The sequence below is a fragment of the Lytechinus pictus genome, chromosome 3 (genome assembly GCF_037042905.1).
Source record: "Lytechinus pictus isolate F3 Inbred chromosome 3, Lp3.0, whole genome shotgun sequence".
Classification (NCBI taxonomy): Eukaryota; Metazoa; Echinodermata; class Echinoidea; order Temnopleuroida; family Toxopneustidae; genus Lytechinus; species Lytechinus pictus.
This window is the reverse complement of record NC_087247.1, coordinates 8,300,115-8,309,955: the sequence shown is the minus strand read 5'-3', so window position 1 is coordinate 8,309,955 and position 9,841 is coordinate 8,300,115. Positions and strand designations below refer to the sequence as shown.

Sequence of the window (9,841 nt, the reverse complement as noted above, 5' to 3'; positions counted from 1 at the left end):
TGGAAATAATTAATTCCTCTGATGTGGGCCGACAAAAAGCCTTCTCCAGACAAGAGCCAGATACCGCCGATAAAATAACCCGTTCGGTATAATCTCGGTCCGAGTGTGGACGTGTGACGGCTCGTTGGCCAATCAGCGCGAAGCGTCCTGCACCCCAGGATGGTTTGACGGACAGACAGAGAGGAAACAATGCCGATGATTGGCACTTCCCCCGGGCCGAGACAGCGGATATAATCCCTTCAAATTACTGGACCATTTAGCGCGGCGTTAATCAAAGAAGTCCATTGTGGATTTAGCAGACAATCAGCACACCACTGTCGCCAGTGCCCTGGCTGGACTCTTGACACCCCGAGCTTTTGTTATTCGCAGTTGACATGTTACAAGGCTGAGGAAACCATCTTTGGATGGATTTTTTATATAGTTAGCCAGAAATATTACGAATAAGTCCTTTATCATAATCAGGATTTCTTATCCAAAAGAAAAAGAAGCCCTCGAAAATGACCACTGGGATTGATATGATTATCTTAGATTTATCATTTTCTTTTGATGAAAATACACAATTTCGATAGATGTCTGGTCTCGCCAACACTCCTTCATCAAACCTTTCCCCAATATCACTGGCGTATCCAGGGGGGGGGGGGGGCATAGCCGGCCCGTGCCCCCCTTGAGAGACACAATTACAATTTTTAATATAAAAATAGCGTTAAAACAACAGTGTGTCCCCCCCCCCCTTGAAAGTGAAGACCTTTTTTTTTGCTTGTCAAATTTTTCCTCGGGAAAATGTGCCCCCCCCCCACCCTTTGGGAAATCCTGGATCCGCCACTGCCCAATATAACACCTACATTATTTTAGTGCTGAAAGATAATTAAAATTCGTCTTTAGTTTTGGACAGAATGTTAAATTCCCTCGGAAAGGGGAGTGGGTGGAAACAATACCAATGAGGGGGATGATTTTGATGGGGGAAAAAATTCAGGGCTAAGAAAAAAAAGAGGGATACAAAGAAGGAAAAGAAAAAGGTGGGAACGGCATACTATATTATGTCAAAATCTAGATTTTTGTATCGAAAAGGTCAAAATTGTTGGCTCTCAATGACTGGCCCCCTCAAATAATTTTGCCTAATAAATATATCCAACCTTGCTTTCTCCATGGACCTACTACTCTGACAGAGCAGTAGGTCCATGCACTCTCTGAATCATTTCCCCCACACATACTGCAGACCCACATGTCACGCAATATAATTAACATATAATTAAAAATTGACGGGTTAATTAATGACAACTGCAGTTGCAAAGTTCACTTTCAAACCAAAATCATCACACCCGTCAATTTTTAAACACAAAATATATTATTTAACAATATTATGATTATGTTATTATATTAAATTTTATGATATAACACTACTCATAATTCTCAATGATGATCACTCGAGAAACAATATTAGGTGACTTGCAATTACTTTCCAAATTGATTTAAACAGAAACTTCATTTTTGTTCTTCTGGTTGTGAACATAATTTTTTTTTAATATGAACATAACCAGTTTGACACTATAATTTGTTTCCATGGCATAGTTTCTATCAGTCAATTTCTAAAAACAACAAACATTCACTCCTTCTAAGTGGTATGAAGTCTCCTTTTTCTCATTCCTACTTTTATAGCCAACTGCAACTTCCATTATTTCAATGTTTCACTCTTGGCCCTCTTCATAACCCCCCCCCCCCTCCCCCAAGCTCTCTCTCTCTCTCTCTTTCCCTGTTCTCTCTTACTTCTCAGCTCAGATGCCAATCCCACTTTCACTTCAGATCAATCTTTGGGTCTACATCACCAACTCGTAAAATCTCAGTAGGGCAACATGTACGTACTGTTCACACTCAAACTAAATAGAAGCAGAATTAATGACAAAGAGATCTGGTATATATTCGTTTCAAACAGAATGGTAATAAAACCAAACTTTAATCATCTTCAATAAATAGGCAAGATCATAAAAAAAAACTTGACAAGATCCAGTCCAGCTGTAATCAGTTCATAAAGTTCATGGTGTTCAGTGTCTATAGAGTATAGGTACTTTCACTTCAAAAGTACATCAAAGTTCGGTGCTGCTAGTAAAGCTAAACAGAGACAACATCAATGATTTCCTCATCAACGAATGCTTTCCTACTCATGGGCTTGCTGAGCTCGTATGGACGATACAATCGTTCGGACGATTTCACAACATGAGACTTGATCTTTCCAGAAGACGACATGAACCGACCTTCGAAGTCGTGATGGTGCAGATAGCGTCCAAACGACAAGGGTGGCGACATCTGAGCTGCTGGATGGAGCTGGAGTGGGGCACTGGAGACGGAGCTGGCTGGCAGGAGCACGGGGTGGACTGCCGGGAGATGAGGAGTACAACGGCACTGGCTCACACAGCTTGAGTACGGAGTGATACCGGGGACCACCACCGTGTATGGCGAGTAATGCAGGCTCGGCATGTGTAGAACGGGCTGAAGAGGAAGATGACCCGGGTGCTCCGCGGGGAAGCCGAGTCGTTCGGCTGGGCTGCTGACTGGAGCGGGCACACTCATCATGCTGGTGGGAGGTGGAGAAACTTTGCTCTCAACTTGTGAAGGCGATGATGGAGGAGTGAGCGGGAGCTGGTAGGCAGCGGCTGGAGACTTGGAGACAGCAGGAGCCTCTCTCTCGAGTGGTGACACGGCCATGATGGGCGATCGAACAGGTGCAGAGACGAGAGGTGGAGTCGGGCGCCTGGTCGGTTGCTCAGGTTTACTGATGCTCGGGGAAGGAGAACTTGGTCGGTACTTCATCATGGGTTGAGAAGTCGGTGGTGATCCAGCACCAATTCGTTGACATGTTGCAGCCAGAAGAGCCAAAGGACTTGGTTTGCCAATGTCTGTCGAGTCATTGGCAGGCAACTGCAATTGAAAGGTAAACAAGAAAATACACATTAGTATTAGTTAAATAAACATTGTAAAGGAATAACAAGTTATATACACATGAAATGGTCACAACTATTATAAATAATTTTACAGGACTACTTATCTTTCCTTAGCTCATCTAGAATGTCGAGTGAATATACGTCACATGTTGACATGTGATTTTAGAAGTAAATGAAAAACTCATTATAATGATACATTTACATACCTGCAAATACTTTGAAGATCCAGTATTGAGCATGTTGTTCGTTATTCCAATAAACAAGTTTGCAGAAATAAATGATTTAACTGAAATGACACAACTATGATCTATCAGGTTAAATTCTGAGGAGCAAATCGTAATGTGCGTGTACGTTCGAGCAACGTTATTTGAGAAATGACGCTCTATGCGACTTCCCCCACTATTTATACGCCACTGGCCCATCAGTCGGCACCGTAATTTGTCTTCCTCAGCGGTCACATTAAAGGTGTTTTAGCGCTCCGTGTGATGTAGCCGACCGCCACTAATCTCTATTCTTCCACCAAACCTTGTCACTCCGCTCGCGCTCAATGGAATCGGTTCGACCAATCACGGAGCTCGCTTCGCTGTTGGCCGTGCATTGTCTGACAGCTAGAGTGTGTAAAATGTCCCTGATTGACAGTGGAACGTTACGCGATCGCGTTGTTGTTGTTATTGGAGGATACCTTGGGGAGGGCAATGGTCGTTTTCAAGTCTCGCGGTGTCACCGACCAATGCTCGAAATAATGATTGATTCGAAACAAATATTTATGTGAGTGAGGAAACGTTTTTGCCGTTTTGACACCCGATGACGAGTTGAGGTTTCGTCAAGGCATACGACCACCATGCATGGTTTTATACCTATATAAATTTATTACTTGTCGAATAGTCAGTAGACAGTGGCACAGTCCGGGGGCGCAGTGCATGGGCCAAACACAAGCCATGGTGTGTTAAAATTTCTAAATAAAAAGTTTTGAGCACCCCCCAAAAAAAAACTACTCAAAGTGCTAATTATGTGATAAAGGCTTTGACAATGTATTCAAACGATATGCTTTGTAATATTTCCTTTTTTTTCATTGATAATTATTATTATTATTATTATTTTTTTTTTTTTGGGGGGGGGGGGGCTGCCTCCCCCATTAGTACACGCTAGCAGTGATAGTAGTAGTATAGTAGTAGTAGTAATAGTAGTAGTAGTAGTAGTAGTAGTAGTAGTAGTAGTAGTAGTAGTAGTAGTAGTAATAGTAGTAGTAGTAGTAGTAGTAGTAGTAGTAGTAGTAGTACACAACCTTATACTATCGATGGCTCCATTGACAAACGATTGGTTCACATTAATTATGATTTCCCTATTATCCTATATCATGATATTTACGCCAAAGTCGCCAATGTACAAATGTTATCGAATATGCAATATGCGGTCACTAATTTGCGACCGTTTTGATTTTTTTTATTTAAAAAAATCACAAACCTGACAGGAAATTTTCACCACAATGAACTATTTGAATTGTCTAATGAATTTACAAATGTCGTATGCAATCGGTCAATATATCATGCCTAATCTTTATTCCTTACAAGCCTTTGAATAGGCAACCTTGCATGCTGATGCAAGGAGGTAAGACCAGACCGACCAGATCATGGTATACATCGATACACTTCCTGCTGAATCATAATCTTTTACACAGGGCGACAAGAATGAACAGGCCAATGATTTTCTGATCTGATCAGATTAGGCCGAAAAATCGATGTGAAAAACATGAAAGGCATGCATGATGTTGCCGAAATTCAGTGATGAACGATAATCTCTTTCCTCTTTCCGACTCCGTTGTTGTTGTTGTCAGCTAGTTGTTGGTGGTGATGCTGATTAATGATGATGAAGAGCAGGAAGATGATGATGAATATGACGACGAAGTTTTTTTCAATGAGAGTTTTACAGGTCAATATTTCACCCTGATGTAGAATTTCTTTATAAAAATAAATGCAGCGTAGTTTAAAACAAAATCATTTGAGACGAATTTTTTTAACGTAAATTTGCGAAAAAAAACTATATCTTTACCCTCGTCACCAACGCTGACTCACTCATTATTTAAAGTTGATTTTTTAAATAAATCGCCATCAATATTAAAGGACAAGTTCACTGCAACAAAAATTTGATTTTAAGAAAAAGAGAAAAAAATCCAACAAGCATAACACTGAAAATTTCATCAAAAATCGAATGTAGAATAAGAAAGTTATGACATTTTAAAGTTTTGCCAAATTTTGCCAAACAGTTTATATGCACATCCTGGTCGGTGTGTAAATGAGGAGATTGATGACGTCATCCACTCACCATTTTTTTTTTTTTTTTTTTTTTTTTTTGGGGGGGGTATTTTTTCCTCATTGTCGAGGGAAACAACGATTAATTCCTCAATGCACATGTGGAATTAGCATTGTTTGATTTTTCTGGGGTGGACTCCATTACAAAGTCTGCATGTTGTTCTTTATAATTTTTATCATGAAATACTCAAAACATGGTTTGAGATTGAGAATGGATATATTCGTTGCATGAAGATTTTTTGTTTAATCTGGAGTAGAAAATTCAAATAAGGAGATAAGGTTTTGTTTATCCCCGCCAGTCGTTTATAATGGCAGTCTCATTTTTTAAAATCTTCTTGCAGAGGGGTGGGGTGGGGGGCTCAAGCTCGTATTTGTAATCTCGATGTGATAGTCATGTGGTAAAATATGTTTCATTTCACTATTTCGGGTATTGAGTACCGCGCCACAGAGTTTACCCCTCCCCTCCCCTCCTCAATCGAAGGGTAAAGATTGTCTTCGATCCCTATACTGTAGAAGTTTCCTGTAACTTCTGTAATTTTATATTTAGATATGGAAATATAAATGCCCATGCAAATGTCAACTGAAAGCAAACGTAAAAAAAAAATCTTCTGAAAATTACTCGGAAGGCACTTCCGATCCAAAGGCACACAGGAAAGAAAGAAGGGGGGGGGGTAATTGTCGAGCTAGAAAATTGCTATTTTGATGAGGAGCCTCTTGGCTCATTTTCCCGGCGGTTGATTCTAACCAAAAGTATGTTTGTAATTGGTTTGTGATCAGTGGCCCAATGGGCCAAACATTAGGGGGACCAGATAATGACGTATGGGGCAAAAATTCGAAAGAGCTTTGTAGCGAGCGAACTGAGCGATAAAAACATGTTGACCTTTTTATGCAAAAATTACAAATTTTGTGAAAGATTTTGACATAATATTCAGAAAATTATTGTATCATACGTACTTCACCGTTTTTAGGGGTCCATTCATGGCCGTACGCAGCGGGGGAAATTTTGAAAACTTACATTCTTTACTGAAAATTTTCACTAAATTCACCCAAAGCATGCTCGAAATACTTCAATTTCACTTAACAAAATGCAAAAGTGCCTCAATGAAGACAAGCTCGGTCACTTCGCTCACTCGCTTTCGGTTTTTAGGGGAAAGGTCTATGCGTCCAGACCCCCAACAACAAAAAATTGCGTATGTCCATGGGTCATTGTCCCCTCGGGCCCCCATCTGTACGCCAGTAATTGCCATGGTAGGCCTAAATAGAGGGTGGAATTGTTGAAATCTCCATAGGGGAGTTCCCTCAATTTGGGATCCATGTCTATTCAATCAACATAATTTTAGGGGAATCTTAGCGCTGTTGTTTGTATATATGAATTTACATCTTTAAAGGGATGCTCCGGGCTGAAAATAATATGATTTAAACAGATAAAGAAAATCAGACAAACAAAACACTGAAAATTTGATCCAAATCGAACAAGGAATAAAAGTTATATAGCATTCCGGCGAACTAGTTATAGGCATGAATATTCAATGAGCAAATTGATGATGTCATATCCCCATTTGTTCTTTTGTATTTTATTATATGAAATTAGGTTTATTCAATTTTTTTCTACCAAGATCTGAAAAAAATTGGATTCACAACTGATTAAGTGCATTATAGATATTCATTGCTGCAGCTTAATTCATTATAAAGGAGACACATTATTCAAATATGTAAGAAAAAAATGAAACAATTATGATTTCATGTGAACATAAAAAAGGAAAGTGGGGATGTGACATCATCAGCCCACCTAATGAATATTCATGATGACGTGCATGCAAATTTTTTCACAAAATATTGCTAAACTTTAAAATTCAATAACACTGTTATCCGATTTTGATGGAATTTTCAGCATTTTGCTGTGTGAATTTCACTCTATCATTTATTTAGATATAAATATTTTCAGACAGGAGTACCCCTTTAAGGTCCATTTATGACTTTGCCACTGTGCATTATTATATATACTTTATCTCACTTTCTGTTTTGGTGATTTATCTGCAACTTAATACATCGGTATATATATACTCATTAATCATGAAATGGCTGCTGGGTTCGTTTTATAATTTGTTTCAACCAAATATCACCAAAAAAAATAAAGTTAAGACCTATACATTTTCTGAAATAATACCTTTCAAACAGGACACAACTCGTCAACTTTCCATCTCCCCTCGGACAATAATACATGCCTTTGTCCAAACCCGACAGCCTAAGGATGATCGAGGGGGCGAGAGTGGGTATTGTCCGGCAAGAGAAGTGGTTTTCTATTGTTCCCGGTGTCAATACTTTTCACTCATTCAGCCATTCACGACCTCCTCAAGTTTACCGGGGACAATCGGTGGGCGGCGAACACAGAGCGACTCGAGTTTGTTTGGGGAGGGATGCCGCTGATGATGGTTGAGTTGGGAAGTGTTGTTGAAGAGGACAGCCCCAATCCGTTGTCTTGTCTGACAGGCCGGTTTGATGCGTGCAGTGACAGCTAAAATGAGCGTGTGTGATTGGTGGATGATAACCCACACAGTATTGATGGATATTCCGGTGACAAAACCCTGGTTTAGTTATGACAAATGAGAAAACATTACCTTTGCAAGAACCTCATTTCATACACCCCAAATAAACAACTTCATTTCCGAAAAGAAAAGTATCGTTTTCCAGATATGGAATTCCTCTGAGGGAAAAGAATCATCAGAATGGTTTCGAAAGTGGGTGGGGAGCTGACAATGGAAACAAAATCACATGGTAATTTTACGTTTTTATAGGAAGAGGCATGGTCGTACAGATCGGAGGGGGATGCTTGAGGGGGCTCTTGCCCCACCCCCCAAAAAAAAATTTACGACCAAGAAAAAAGAAAGAAAAGGAAATGAAAGGGATATGCCTATAGGGTGAAATATGATATCATTTCCAGAGTATTATGTCAAAATATATTACAAACTTGGATTTTTGCAATAAAAATGTCGATTTTTTTTTTTGCTCGCTAGCTTGCATAGCTCGCAACTTCTTATTAATTTTAGGTGATACGCCATATCAAGCCCCCTCAATTTTTTTGGCTCATTACGCCACTGGGCAGAGGCGATCCTTTGGGTAGCGGGGTCGGTCGCCCGGCCTCATTAAAATATATGCGTGTGTGGGGGGGGGGGAACATATCGATTGCCCCTAACAATTTTTACAACTTAGAAATTAAAATGATATGCATTGCACATATATGTTTAAAAAGCGTTGGAAAGCACTATCAATTATCAAATTTGGCATCATAAAAACTGTAATTTTTCGGCGCGCTTGGCGAGCAAAATTCTGTAACACTTTTTGGGGTCCGGTCCCTGGTAATTCCGAAGAAAATAAATATGATTTTTGACTAACAATAAATAACGATCTCAATATCACTGGTGAAAATGCCACTATTCTCGAGAAAATCTTTAAAAAATAATGAAATACAATGCAATCGCAGATGTATAGTACAATCATGTTTTAATAAACACTAAGTTAAATAAAATGGAAAGGGAATTTAGCATATCATTATCAAATATGACGAAATGTTTCAATCAAGATCACATTTTATCCGGGATCATATCGTTTAAATCGATTTAGAATATAAAACTGGATCATATTTTTTAATCTACCACGAAAATAATTCCTTGATTTCTGTTTTATATACTTTAGTTTTTAATTTTTAATTATTGTATACACCATTGTCACCCCATACCCTATTATCATTGAGCTACTAAAACCGTGAACGCCAGTGCCTCGATTTATATTGGGAAGGGGTTTCAGAGTACCTCCCCGCCCACCCCGACCCCATTTAATAACCCAGAAACCATATTCCCGTTTTATTTTGACAAATAGTATTACCCATGTTGATGGTAAAGCGTGCTATCATTAATTTTTGTAGAATTTCATGACAGAACCATCGGATTTTGTTATTTTGTCAGTTATATGCGCCATATAGCTCCCTTCATCCATCGTCATAAGTTGATCTATTAGATTGGACTTATTAAATATCCCCGGTAGATATCAAAAGTATTATTTTTGTTATATTCTTACATTCAAACTTTTTAATGCTATATTTCGACTATGAAGATGGTCCCAAAATCGATTTCAATAGGGAAACTTCTATTTGTGCGATGTTTTCTCCGATGAATGAACCCAGTACTCTTCTGTTTGGTTTGGCTAATCCTGGATCTTTACAAATCGGTCCATGTCTTTAATGGTGGTTGTGTTAACAAGTTTGACCCTCTGAGGCTCATGACCCATCAACGGATTATCCACGAGAATCGTTTGTACACCTCTGCCGTGGGGGTTCTAAGACGCTGTCCATTCAGGCGACCCACCCACCCATCGGATGATGAGACAATAGTCAAACCCATAGCGGTATTCATCGCGATGATTAGTGGTAATTACCGGTGAGATGAAAGTGTCGTCAGATGCCTTTATCCCAGACCGACCGATCTCTAAAGATCTAATGAGGCAGTTAATGGATCAAACGGATGACTATTGGGATTATTCAAATCCACCTCCAAAAAAGAAGATAGTAATAATGATAATGAAAAGTGGAGAATGCTACTC

General features: G+C 39.3%; 1 protein-coding gene across 1 annotated transcript; it reads right to left on the bottom strand.

Annotated features, from left to right (window-relative positions):
* Positions 1 to 1,916: 1,916 nt before the first annotated feature.
* On the bottom strand, positions 1,917 to 3,314 carry LOC129256558 (uncharacterized). The gene is made up of 2 exons (XM_054894732.2): positions 3,143 to 3,314; positions 1,917 to 2,913 (listed from the first exon to the last, which is right to left on the bottom strand). Exons 1-2 carry the CDS (start codon positions 3,173 to 3,175, stop codon positions 2,107 to 2,109), a joined length of 840 nt encoding a protein of 279 aa, XP_054750707.2. The 5' UTR covers positions 3,176 to 3,314; the 3' UTR covers positions 1,917 to 2,106.
* Between the last annotated feature and the right edge of the window lie 6,527 nt (positions 3,315 to 9,841).